This window comes from Athene cunicularia (genome assembly GCF_003259725.1).
Source record: "Athene cunicularia isolate RWA chromosome 6 unlocalized genomic scaffold, athCun1 chr6_part1, whole genome shotgun sequence".
Classification (NCBI taxonomy): Eukaryota; Metazoa; Chordata; class Aves; order Strigiformes; family Strigidae; genus Athene; species Athene cunicularia.
Window position 1 is genome coordinate 24,981,627 of NW_020799105.1, and position 13,999 is coordinate 24,995,625.

Below are 13,999 nucleotides of genomic sequence, written 5' to 3' on the forward strand. Positions count from 1 at the left end.
AAATGGCCGCGGGCTGGGGCCGGCGGGAGCGCGGCCGGGCCGGGGCTGGACCCGCGGCCCCTGGAGCAGCTGCGGGGTGTGCGGGTGTGTGTGTGTGAGGGCGGACACAGCCCCTCAGCTCGGCTCGGCTGTGCCGCCCGCGGGGTGATGGGGCCCCTTTGCTCCCCGGGGTCCGAATTCCCCGGCCCGGTGTCCTCCCCTCAGGTGAGCAGGCGCTAGGCCCGGGGGTCGGCCGGTTCTCATCCCTCCGGGGAATGTTGCTGGAAAGCTGAAGCCCAGGCTTTGCTCCTGCCAACCGCCCACCTTGCCCCAGGGATGTGGCCAGCCCAGGCACTCGTGGAAGGGGGTTGTTTCCACGGGGCTGTGGGTGCATCCCGAGGGGATGGCAGCGGTTGCATCACATCAGCGTGGAACTGCCCTGAAATAACGTCTGTCAGAGCGGGGCTCGCAGAGAAGTGGCCTCTTGACATAAAAGCCAAGCTCTGCAACTGTCTGTAAAGCAGGTACGATGTAACAGCGTGCAGCTCTTAAACCGAAAGTAAGTGTAAAGAACGAATGATTCAGCTTTTTGCCCCCAACTCCCGAATAAACCTGTTACTGAGCTGTATCTCGTTTTTGTGGAGCTCCAGCGCGGTGGCTGAGGTGCAGTCTCAGCAGTGTCTCACGCAGCAAAGCCTCCATTTTCTAAACTGGGGCATAACGCTTAGTTTAGAAATGATTGTCACAGCGTAACTCTTGCGTCCAGGCTTGTGCCCCCCTGCGCGGAAGACGAGGGTTATCTTCTGGCGGGGTCTGTTGAGCTGACAGGGTTCCCTTGTGAACCTGATGGAGGCTTTGGCCTCTCGGCCCTGCCTGTCTGCCTAATGCACGGGGGAGCGAAGCTGGCGGCGTAGGGGCTCTCCCTCCCTGAACTGTCTCTGTGGCCTTTGGTCTTCCCTCGCTCGCATGGAAACGCAGCTTAAGTGGAGCCATGATAGGGGATCTCCTGTCGCATTACAATGCCTCTCTGCCCGCTGGCGTGGAAGCCCACGGAAGGTCTGGGGGGCCAGAAGTCTCCTTTAGCAGCCCTGCTCCCCCGCCTGCGCGGGGCACCCCTTTGGGGAGGTTTCTGTGTGGTCTCTGCAGAGCCAACGCGCCTTTACGTCTGCCTCGTGCGCCAAGATCCGAAGGGTTAGTGAACGTGGGACAACCTGGCTCTGGTGTTCAGGCTGGTGCTTGCAGCCTCATCACAGAATCATAGGTACCACAGAGTATCTTGTTTTAAACCCAAGTTATTCAAATCTTCATTTTGCCCTTATGAACAGATTCCCCCTTCCCGCTCTGGCTTGATTCATCTTTTAAGTCCCTTCATGTGTGTTTGACTGCTGTGATGTTTGTAAAGCTTATTGCCTCTGGGGCAACAACCCACCCCCTTATTGTGGGATACTTCCGTCTAAACCAATCCATTTACGTGAAATTTGCTTATTTGTTTTCTTGTGAATGTTTTGTCTGTGACATTGTTTCTCCCAAGTAAAAAGTTTTGTTTTCTTTGTTTTCAAACAGAAGTGTTCCAAATGTGGACAGTTCTACTAAAAGCTTCAAGCTTCAGAGGAAAAAAGATGTAGCCATGTGAGCTTGCAAGGTGGCTTTAGCAATTCCTATCTGCATTCTGATCCATGACAAGTTAATTACACCAATTACACCAGCAACTGAACAGAAGCTCTATAGGAAACTGTTGTAGTTATATTGCAACTTGTGTTACCGTGACTACTTTATCTCTTGATAACTCTGTAATTAACTTGTCACCACTGTTTAATGCTTAACGTATGCAGAGAATCAGTTAATGGCATCACTAAAGGGATAGTAGCCTGAAGGAGAAGCTCATGCCCTTTGGGAAGGTTATCGGGGTTTCCTTGAATGGCTAATTTAAGGACTTGTGCAGAAAAAGTATTAAGTTTGTTATGGGAAGTGTGGATAAGATGGAAAGGCTGCACCAGAGAAATTCTGTTTAAACTGACTTCAGTGACAGGGGAAACTGTTAGAAGAAACAGTAATGCAGAAAATCCAGAGGAGAACATGTTGAAGACATGGGTGACTCTTTGTATCATTTTCTTCCCCTGCTGTTAGGGTTTTGGAGGCACAAGAAGGACTGATGTTTATGAGTTAACCCTCAGCACGCTGGCTGCTCTACCTGCTCGTGCCCGATTCCCTGTGAGCCGTGTCCTCCACCTCCGAGACAAAGGGTGACATCCTCACTCGGGGGGACTGAAAGCTGGATTCAGCAGCGATGGTCATTCTGGTGTTGGTGCTCTAAGAGCATCGTGGGAACAAATTGTGTGTCCTGATTTTTTGGGGTGTTCATCATCAGCCTCAGGACTAGTGAGCTATTCTGCCTGGGATGGGGCTGACCTGAATTAAACTTACTTTTTGCAAAGAGAGCAAGGAGAGAAAAAAAGAAACAACCAACCCCAAAACCCGCATTGCTTCAGAAAGTTAATGTCTCCCATTTTATATTTCACAGAACAATACCTTAAATTTTGAATGTGTGAAACTTCTAAATACATCCTGAAGGCATTACTGTTCAGTCCAATACTTTTAAAGATTTCCTGCATTACAATAATTTCCTGTTTGTAGCACTGGTGAAGTCAGCAAGTGCCGTACCCGGCCTGGATTGCCCATTCCCAGAAGTTGTCGGGTGAAGCTGAACACACATCCCACCAATCGCATAACTCGTAAAAGCAGGCACTTGTTAAATCTATTTGTTTTTATTATGGACATCGATCTGCCAGTCGCAATAATGCATTTATGGACATTTTTCTGCAAGCGCAGCGCTGGTGGCAGTTTTTACTGACAAATTGAGTCATATGGACAGTAGTTCAAAATACGCTTACTTTATTGACGGATTGTGCAATTCTCTAGTTTACTGAGTGTTCATAAGATATCTGGACTGGTGAAGAGAATATAACTAATGGGAAAATGCAGGGCAAAGTTTTAATTTCAGGAGGCTGGAAATCTTTCAGGTAGTGACAGGTTTCAGTGTGTGTCTTGGCTGGTTTTGTGAACTCTTTAATGTCTTCATTAATGCCATAATTAAAAAGCAAAAAGCCTGGTTTGGTGTCCTGACCACAGACATCCAGTTCTGGAGTTTCTTAACTCTGCAGATAGCTGTGCAAGTTGCCTGTGGCAGCGCAGGCTTCAGTTATGGTAATTTACCTGAAGGTATAATGAGCAAAATGCTCCCGATGCAGGAAAAAAAATCCTGTGTTAAATTTTGTCTCCTGTAAGCTAATGTCACCCAGCACAGGTGCGTTTGGGCCAGTATTAAGTTAAACATACAGCTGGAGGAACAACCAAACTATAAAACCAGACCAAACCTGTACTGAAGTCTTTTCCAGAAATACAAAATGCAAGTTTAAAACTGGTGATCTATTTGTGTGGTCCAGGCTACTGTTTAAAAATTAAAGTCAAATGTACTTGAATGTTAATAAAGCTGCTGTGGCTTTGGAGTTTTTATGGAAGTTGAATGATTGTAAAAGTTTTTCTGTGGGAATATGTCACAGGTTTGATGCCTTTTGCTAATCCTTTTTCAGATTGTTTCCTTCTTTACTATTTTATATCAGCAGAGCAAAAGCACCCTGTCCTGATGTCTGTCAGGGCTGTCTGCTATTTATTGATTTATATGGTGCCAAATGAAATGCTGTAATTAATTTCAGGTATATTTTCAAGGCACTTGTAGAATTTGGATGTGCAGCTGAAATTCTCCCCAGTGCAGTCGAGGTACTGAAGGTGATTAAAAATACTTAGATCTGAACAATCCACCTTTAATCCCGAGGAGGAGGAAGGGGGCTCGTTGATATAAAAGCTCTTGACTTCCCCTCTGCTTTTCGAGTGAATTAGTGGTAAAATAGCACTGCTGACAGACGGCCTGGAGTCTCAGGCAGCTTGGCAAGGGGGAGTACAGAAAAATTCCGCCTCTCGCGAAGCAGGAGCTGCCGGCATCCGGAGGAGCAGCGAGCATCGGTTCAGATCGCAGCGTACGTTCGCTACCCGGCGTGTAGCTGAGCTGTGGGTCTTGGAGTAGGCAGCTGGGGATGCTGGGTTTGGGCTCAGAAACTAACTTTTATTTTACAGTCAGAAATCTCACTTCTGAGTCAGGAAGCTCGAATCCCGCTTTTCTGGGGGACGTGATGGTATACCAGGAAAAACCACTAAATAAATGCTTTCCCTTGTTTTTGGAGTAGTGGTTACGTGCTGTTGAAGGTGGGATACTGAAGAGATGGGCTTTTGGTCTTGCAGGATGGGTGCATTTTCAGGGTTTAATTCTTCAAATGCCGCTTTCTAGTGCGTTACAATCAGATTAATGAAATCAGTATTTTAGTATAGTAGTATTTATTAGCTGCACAGCCCGCTTTGTTTTCTGAATCGTGTCATCTACATGCTCCGAGTGCAAATTTAACTCCCTCCAGGTGACTGCATTAGCAGATAGCAAGTATTAATGCTGTCTTGTAAATGTTGCTGCATAATGATCATTCAATAATATTTAAATTATCTGACTGCGCTAGATCAGCCAGTACAGTGCAAACAATAACATTATCTTTGGTTGTTTGTACACTCGAGTATGCAGAGGGTCTGTTAATTAGTTAAACTTTTTAATAAACAACCAAAGTATACTTAAGGCCCTGTTAAAAGATGAATTTCAGTTTCACATATAAAAACCACAAGATGCTAGAGCGTCTGAAAATGCCCGTGTAATGCACAAACTGGCTCTGGCAGCAGTGGGGTGGCGGTGGTTGACGGTACCTTTAGACTGTCAGCAGCGTCCCGGAGAAACAATTCACACAATTTCCATTTTCCCTTCATCTTCCCCACTGATCAGATATAATGTGGCGGGAAGGGCGGGGGGAAAGGGAAATCCCTTGCACCGTCTCCTACTGACACCAGAAATAGCTCTGGTTATTTGCTGGCTTCAAGCCCTGAAATACCAAGGTTTCCGGCAGGTTCATCAAGAAATGAGATTGACTTTATTCAAACTGGCCACAGTTGTGGTTTTTTTATTTTTTTTTTTCTTTCCCTGGAAGATAAGTAAATTATTCGGGTTTGAATCCTACTTAGGGGCCATGGATCATCATCTCCTTTCAGCTTTGAGGCTGAGGCGGTAGAGTAGAAGGCTTGTCTGGAAGGACAGACTGGGTCTGCAGCTGGTGTTGTGCTTTCGAAAAGGGAAATTGAGGCCCAACAAAGCAACCTGCTTAATCTGAGAGAAACTTTTTAAAAATAAATGCTTGCGTTTTTCTTAAAAAGAACAATAGGACTGTTTTGTTTTCACCAGTCACGTGAGTTACGTGTTGGTGAACGCACCTTGATTTATATTATCGGTAATGTGTATGGCCTGGATTTGAATGCTTTTCAGTTGTCTTTTTGTGCAGCTATATTTGATTCCATAGTGAGAGTTTCTAAGAATATGATTAACCCTATGGGTCATCTTATAATGTAATTATTAATGATTGATTCTGTTTATCCTTGAAATCAATACGAGAAGCAGAATGATTTGGCACGTATTTGGGGTTGATTTCTAACATTCACTAAACATGATCTTGTGACAGGACTAGTATTGGTTTATTACTCAGAACATGTTTGATGAATCTGAAGTGTGTAATTAGTTTTATATAATGGTGGTGATACGTGGTGTTTTTTACATGACTTATGTTAATATGGCCAATAGTGTTAACATCTCCTGCCACTAATAGTTAGGGTGGGGATGTATAGTAATTGATCTTCCTGGGAGTGCTGTAATGTAAAAACAATTCAGGCTGTTTGAAGTATATTTTACAAGTGTGCATTGGGCCTTTGGGATGTTATACTGAAAAACCCAATTGTACAGTTACCATGGGAACCCAATTAGAATAGATTGCTTGAGTTTTTTTCAGTCTTTCATCTTGACCAAAAATCTAATGTACTTTAAATGTTTTCGTATGGAATTTTATTCATATACTGGCTTGATATAATAGCTGTTTTTAAATTTTAGTACTGATACCAGAGACTATTATGTTCTGCAGATCCTGAGGACTTGTCTTTCAAGGAGACTCTTCCTTTAGTGTTTAAAAGTTGATGAACTGGGAAAAATACTTTTAATTAATCTTTCTTACCATAGTGCTGCCATCCCATGTACTTTTCAGGCTGCAGTCCTGTGAAAGTATCTTAAAACTCAAGGACTTCTAGACAAAATATGGTTGAAATTTTTCATGGCCCTTAAGGATCTGATTTTTGATGTAACCTCTGACTTTTCTCTGAATTTTTGGTCTGTTGACATATTCAGAGGTTTGGCATGCTCACGGGGCGGGTCTGGGATGTGATAGCTTCCTGCAGCATCCCATCTCCTGCTGTGCAGGAGCTCCCTGGCAGCGCCTGAAGGCATCTGTGTAGCTTCCAGGTGTTTCAGGAGCATCCTGCTGGCTGGCTGCTTGTCAGTGGGGCTTCACCCTCTGCCCAGCTCTCCTGTGGGAACAGAAGTTCTGGGGAACTTGGACACATCTTGATTTGAAAGGCCAAGGGGAGCTGAGGCAGGAGCTGTGGTCCCACAGCTCAGATCTGAGGCAGGAGCTCAACAGGAGATGGGCTTCACTGGTCCTGGACAGGCAGCTCTGGGCTAGTGAGAATAGGGACAAATTATTATTATATTTTTAATCCCCTCCCTCACTTCTGCTTGTTAATCATTCCCTTGAGTTTATCCTACTCTCTGCAAACACAGGAGGAAATTTTCCATTTTGGTGAAGGGGTTGCTGACAATAAGGTTTCAGTCTTCTAAGATGAGTCCAGTGATTCTGGTGTCTCAGTTCCTGGAACATGACCAGAATGAGGTACCATGATTGAATTTAATCAGTGGCAATTCCTTTGTCATTAAGAAGAGATATTGGGTTCTTGCCTTCAAAATCAGCCTAGAGGAATCCTTCAACTCAATGTGAAAAGAAGTTAAGTCGTGCGTATTTTGGCCTCTTCCAACTAGGCAGTCTATGCAAGCTTGAGATGCATTTTGGAGCGATGTTTTGGACTTTTCCTTGCCCACAGCAGTGGTCTTGTACGATTTCCCCTTTCTAGCTGCAGGTCATCTTCTAACTGCCGTGGCTTGGGCACTACTGGCTTTGCCCAAGTTACCTGCTGTCAGAGAAAAGCTACTCTGGACTAGCAGATGGTTTGAGCTCAACCTAAGGCAGAAACAGGTCATGAACACTAATCAGTCTCCGTCTCTCCTCAGGCACTGTGCAGCCTTTTGGTTAATCTGTCCTTCTCGGCCACTAACCTCACCAAGGTCTCAGTGGTCCCCAGTGTTTCACTGCTTTTTTGGGATTAACCAGCAGGGAGCGAGGAACTGTGGTGCTGGTGAGGTGCTAGCTAGTCCTTTTGTAAGAATCTTTTCTCTTAAAGTTGGAACCCATTTCCCATTCTCCTCAAAGTCGAATCTCCTCAAAGCCAGGCTAAATTTCCCTACCAGGCCTTGCATCCCTGGTGAGCTGTATGTGCTGACACTCAAAGTCAGTTTGTGTTCTCCGGTTCAGGAGGTCAAAAGTACCATTTGGGAAGACCTTGACAAACACAGATCGGCATAAATTTCCTACACCGAGGAGAAGCTGGGTATCTTTCCTCATGCTTTGTAGAGACTGTTGCTTGGAGGAAGCGTCGAGGGGAATTGCCTAAAGCTATTGAAGAAAATTTTGGTGACTGATCTGGATTTACTCTTGAGCATTGCGTGGATTGCGCATAAAAGTATGCGAGCATCCTTATGGCAGTGCTGCAGAGAGTTTTAGATAAACATTAATGCATCGTGTGGAACCTGGCTAGCAATTAAACTGCTCTCATCACCACAAGTTAGATGCTATTTAAAGCAACTTGAAATTTAACTTGATTTTGGCATTTGGCACGGTGTCTTGCATAAACAGGGAGAGAGGCTGTGTTTCAAGTAAATAAAACCCGAGAATGTATTATGAAAAAGGATGTTTCCTGAGCAGTTTTGTCCCAGAGCTGTCTGCTGGGCTCCGAGCTCCTTCAGTCAGGGTGAATGCTTGTTGTCTGGCTGTCCTGAGGGAACAGCCCTTCACCACGGCTATCTTGGAATTCCTTTCCCAGTGGGAAGGTGGAGAGCGAGTGGACCCCACCAGAACCCAAAGGAGGTGGAGGAGATGGGAAGAGGGGCATAACTAACTGTTAAATGGTTAATTATTTAACATTTGATGCAAGTGAAGCAAAAGCACATAGGCATGCTGGTCCTTCATAATACGTGTCCTGACTTTAGTTGTGTTCAGGCGGCAAAAGGCAGAGGGGTTTCGGAGGAAGGCTTTGGGTTTCCCTTGGGTGGTGGATGAGCCTGCCTTGGTTACCCCTGTAGGAGGAGCGTTTTGGTGGGGGCTCATTCTTCTTTGCCAGGCAGAATGGAGGGGCTGGGGGCGTGCTGCCATCCTGGTGACACGGAGGGCCAGGCTGCCGTCTTGTCACGCCGTCCTCTGCCCTCTCAGCAGCTGCTCTGTGCCTGGGCCTCCTGGCAAAGGCAGATGCACACTCCAGGGTATCCCTGTGTAGCGCTGGCTTAATGCCCTGCGCTGCCACCCTGGGCTTCTCTTTGGGCTCTGGCCCAGGTTTGAAGCGAGCTGCTGGATAAATCTGCTTTTCAAGCAAATACTCCAGCTTTACCCTTCGGAAAAATCTGAAAAAGCAGAGTGTTACTACGCACCTTGAAAGTCAAAGCTCTGTCGTGACAATAGAAGTAAACTGTATTTTATTTTTAGCTGTCACAGATATTTTAAGTAACATTCTATTAGATTGCTCATCTGCCCAACGACTTCACGATTAAAAATGGAATGAGTGATCTTTGCAATGCCTACCTTGCAAGGATATGATTGTAGTACTCTTAAAATACTAATTATTCAGGATCTTCATTTAAAACTCTTTAATTAAGATTTAATATTAAATATTAATGTTTTCTTGTGAGTAGTTTGGAAGTGGCTGTTAAGTTCTGTTATTCAGGATCTTAGTTTTAAACTCTTAAAATAATTAACATGTAATATTAATATAAATATTAGAGTTTCCTTGTAATTTGGAAGTGGCTGTAAGTTCTGTCATGGCCTTGGACTTCAAGACTTGATGTGTTTGAGAGGACTTGGAAAAACTCAGATGTTCGTATCGCTGCTTTTAAGAGATTTTTTATTTCTTAAGCAGATAACAGTTATCCTCTCCTGTGAGCAGTGAGTTCCCTGAATTAAAGGGAAGAGTCCCATTGACGTTGGCTGTGAGTCAGGACTCTGAGGCTGGGCTCTGTCAGATAGTCTCCCTGATTTTCAAAACTGTAATGTTTATAGCACGTCTTTGCAAGATGCAGTGATCTTAGCTAAATAGCACTGAAAGGAAAATAAGAAGGGAGAGAACTGAGTGCCAAGGAAATAAGAATCATCCTTTATTTCAAAGGGGAGGCAAGGATGAACCCGTTGTATTTTTTGTTAATGCTATTTAAATAATAATACTGTTGAAGACTAGAGGTAGAATCATTGAAGTTAACATTTCTTAGGTATTCTTAGTGTTTTGCCATCTGTACTTTTAAACCCAGAATATAACTAAGAAAGTCATTCACTTTCATGCCTTAAAGTGTGTTATTTCCTAAATCACGAAGAGCTGTTTATTTTACTAAGTAACTCAGGAGCGCTACTGCCCATACAGATATTTCTTAAGTTAATACTATATCTTTTAAGGCATTCTTACTCAAAAGATCAGAGCTGTGTAGTGCATGTTATGGAAGAAGTCTTCAATGTGCCATCTGTTGATTTTTTTTCTTGTTTGTTTGTTCATTTGACTCGTAACAAACAGTTAGATGAACTAATGAACATTCATATTCCTGGTTGCTTGTAAAAAAAAAATAAATCAAACTCCCTTTTGAAATCATATATGCTGAAACTTAGAGCCCATCTGTAAAACGATATTCAGCTGGTTATAAAGGAAATGACACTGCTGACATACACTGTTCTTCCTGGGGAATTCAAATTAAATCTCATTCTAACAGAATTTTTTGCCTTACAGGTGGAGACATTTTATCTACCATGGCATCAAGACTTGTTCCAAACGTAAGTTTCTAGTAAAATATCTTTGCGTTTAGGTGTACATGGAAAGTCCAGGATTACAAAAGAGTTCATGCAACATAGTTTGTTTTTTTTCCCCGGTGTCCAGCAGTCAGTATTAAGAATCCAGTTGACAAGATTGATGCTGCATTGTAAATCTCTGTAGCTCTGTCATGGTTGGTAACAGGCGTCAGTGGACCCTTCCCCATCACGTATCCATCTGCCACAGAGCACGAACTAACAGGACACTGCTACATTCGGTTATAAGTTAGCTGTTTGCTTCCATTTCCTAATAAACACCTCATTTTATTGAAAAAGAGGCTTGATTTTGAGGCTTGATGCTTCAGTGAGGTAAGTGTAGGGCAGTAACTTTATAGTCAAATAAGAAAACATGGTGGTTTATCAAGAAATACACAACAATTTTACCTTCCTGCGAGAAAGGCATCAACACATTTTAGTCAATAACCGTATTCTTCAAATAATTAAAATGAACTTTGAAGATATGAATACTTTTTTTTTTTTTTTTTCCTGTGGAATAACTATTTTTGTAGCATTAGTAATGCTCCTCTAGGAAAATATTTCTAGTACAATCAAACTTGCATATCTAACTATTCCTGCTGGCAACTTCTATCACTGTTAAATGTCTTAATAGTGTCATCTCTTGTGGTTTTAATCTGTTTTATGTAATGTAATGCGGCTTAGGAAAGTAATATTTTGGTATATTCTGTGTGTTCTGCCCCTTTATGGAAGATTTCTTTTTTCCACTTTTTTTTTTTTTTTTTTTTCCCTTTTTTTTTTTTTTTTTTTTTTTTTTTAAATGGAATGCTTGAGGAAGAAATTCAAGAAAATAAATTCTTGCCTGACTTTTTTTTTTTTTTCTGTTAATCAGCTATTTAGTTATCTTGATGTATCTTCCAGTTGCAAACATCTTTTAGCAGGTATCTGAAATAATGGCAGAGAAATATTTGATTACCTTCTGCACAACTGAGCGTGGTAGGAAGAATCACCATTTCCTTCTCAAAGCTAGGTGTGATATAGCTGGCGAGCGACATGAACTAATAATTTATTATCTAACCTTTTCATTTCTCCCACTCTCACTTCTAGTTGAAAGGTGCAGCATTAGCTGTTAGGGGAGTTTTCCCCGTTTGATATGTGGAAAAGCAGAAGGTTTGAGGTAAAACATGTGAACTCTGGCAGCCCCGTCTGCCGTGGGGAGCAGGGTCTGCTGGGGGCTGTGCAGACACAGCCCCTGCTCCTCTGCTCTCTGGTCCTGTTTCCCCACATCCTGGATGCATATTAAATATGTATGGAACGTAGCTCGTATTTTTTTAGTGATATTTATAGTGTGATTAGCTTACAGTTTTGCTTTGAGCACAACCACACGTCGGTGTGACACACAATATATGCTTGGCATATGGTTTTTGCAGAAATCAATTATCACCGATGTAATGTGCTGAACAGTTTTTAAGCAGGTTGCTGAAAAATGGGTTCTGAAGGCAGCCAGACGTGGGCATTTTCCACAATCGCTGTATTTGTCTCCCCTTCCATCCCTGATTCTGCTGCGGTGACCAAAGATGTATGTTGGGTTTGTGTGGAAGAGGCTGAAATGTGGCCGTGGTTCTGTGCGTGAGCATACATCAGGCAGGGCTCGGGATGCAGGAGATTCGGGGCTTTGCGGTGTTCTTATGACAATGTGGCAGTTTCTCTCTTTTATGAGAAATGTAATTCGAAGTGTAATTCTGTTCCTCTCTGGATTTCTTTTAGTTATTAAATTTAAACTCGGTAAATAGATTCTTGTACTAACTGTGACGCTTTGCTCTCTGTTAATACAGTGAAATGCTTGTCCGTGCTGTTCTGAATCAAACCGAGATTGATAACGATAGGAAAATCCAGATATGTATGCCAAGACTTTAATCTCGTATTTTTGTACGAGTCTTCTTGACACCTGTCTTTTGTGTGTATTTATTTTCCTGTAGATGTATTTGTATTTTTAGTGGATTCTTAATACACAGTTTGCTGCCTCATTTGTTTAAAGCTGTCCTACTCACTTTCAATTTCAATGAAATTCTTTCCTTGAACACAATTCAGATTCCTGACTCTCCTTCAGTTTAAGGAGCACTATTAATGGTTTTCTTCATATTGCTTAGATTTATTTTGTTATTACTCTCCAGCTCCTACTCTTCAGGTATAGCTATTTTGGTATTATAAAGAATGATGGATTATACAGGAAAGTTTCTTTTGAAGCACTCCTGATATTGTGCAATGCACTTGGGGGTCAGCTACACTTGACTGATGCATGATTTATCCAATGTCCCTGCCACTTTCTGAGATAAAGCTGCTATTTTATCAAAATGCCAGCAAGTGTGATTTAGAATTTATACACCTCCCTTTTCAAATAATTGTTCTGATTACTTTCTGGCACGGCAATAAAATGATAAAGGTAATTGCACACAAATGTGAGATAGCACCAAAATACAATAAAATTAACCTGAATTAGCTTGACTTGTCGATGAGAAGTATTTATGAAATGCATTTTTGCAATAAGGGAGACTGATATTATAGCTGGAAGGTGAGTTATTGCCTTAATGTAATACTGTTTGAAATTTAAAAAAGAGACTGTTACAGTTGAGGGTGATTGTGCCTTTGAAATTAAGTTGAAGTGATTCTTATAATTGGCAGCAATAATGCATTGTGAAGGTAATATCTTTTATTGTGTTATGCCTAGTTGCATTATCTTTTATTTAGCTGGTCTGACTTCAGCTCTGCAGAGAACACAAGAAGGAGCACATCAAGAATTTTGTGGATTTAGGTGATAAAAATTTGAAATGTTACCTAATATTAAAGTCATTCTTCTGCTAGATTTTTTTTCTTTTCATTTTTTGCCCATTTTCCGTTCCCCTGAACCTGATACAAGTCTCATTTGATTAAAATTTCATCTCTTTTCCTTGCATTAGAGCAGTTGCCATATTTACATACACAGCTGAACCCTGTAACACTTGTGCACTGCAGTCTTGCTGTATGTATGTCTGCATGCATATACATTTTATATTCTGTGCTTCAGAGTATAACCTCCTCTGATTAAAAAGTGTATACACACTTTTACAGCAAGCACGTCAGTGGTAATTAAGGAGTAGATCTTAAAACGTTGACTAATGCCTTGAGTTTATTTTTTGAAGCACTGAACGTATCTGGACAATCCAGACGACTCCACGATGACTTTCTTTTCCTTTGCCTGACACTTGTTAAAACTGAAACCAGTAACAAACTAGATATTAATTCCGGGGACCTTCTAATTCTTAGAGACAACATTCTTCATCTTTGATTCTTCAGCGTGATATTTGTTTCTTTGTTTGGCAACGAATTCCTTAATTTCGTGTTTTATTCCATGTGATTGCCTGTTAAAGCACTGAGCAGCTGATCAAAGTATCGGGCTGCTTTGTCGTGCATTGCACAGTGCTTCTGGTTGAATCTTCTGACTTGTGATTTCCAGCCTAAAAATAAGGGGTGAGGCAGCTTAATGCCTTCGTAAGAATGACAACAGGCTGCCACATCCCATGGTTGCTACACCAAGCGATGTGGCTTACAGGGTGGTGGTGGTCGGGATTTACTGGGACCTCCTGACAGCAAGGAATGTCCACAAGTCTGGCTTGTCTTTGCTATTAGTGGCCTAATTTGAGTATTACAAGAGATATCTGGCCCTGCCCTGTCTTCTTTTTCCCCTGTTGTTGGCACTTCATTTCTTACCCAGTTCTGCTCTAATTCATTGTGTTATCTCTAGGCAGCCCACGATTTCCAAGAAAACACCCTGAAGTAACTAAGTGTCTCTAAGCTTAAGTCAGGCTGTTTCACTTCCTTTATTTTTTTTTTTTTTTAATTATTTCTTTATTTCTAAGCACCAAGATGCATCGTCGGGGTGACATGAC

General features: G+C 42.3%; 1 protein-coding gene across 1 annotated transcript in view; it reads left to right on the plus strand.

The window, feature by feature from the left end:
• Positions 1-105: 105 nt before the first annotated feature.
• The window catches only part of MGMT (O-6-methylguanine-DNA methyltransferase), a 169,944-nt gene continuing 156,050 nt past the window's right edge, over positions 106-13,999 (plus strand). Inside the window, 2 exon segments of the mRNA XM_026851314.1 lie at positions 106-503; positions 10,039-10,082. Coding sequence (XP_026707115.1) covers positions 10,059-10,082 — 24 coding nt within the window. The 5' untranslated portion in view covers positions 106-503; positions 10,039-10,058.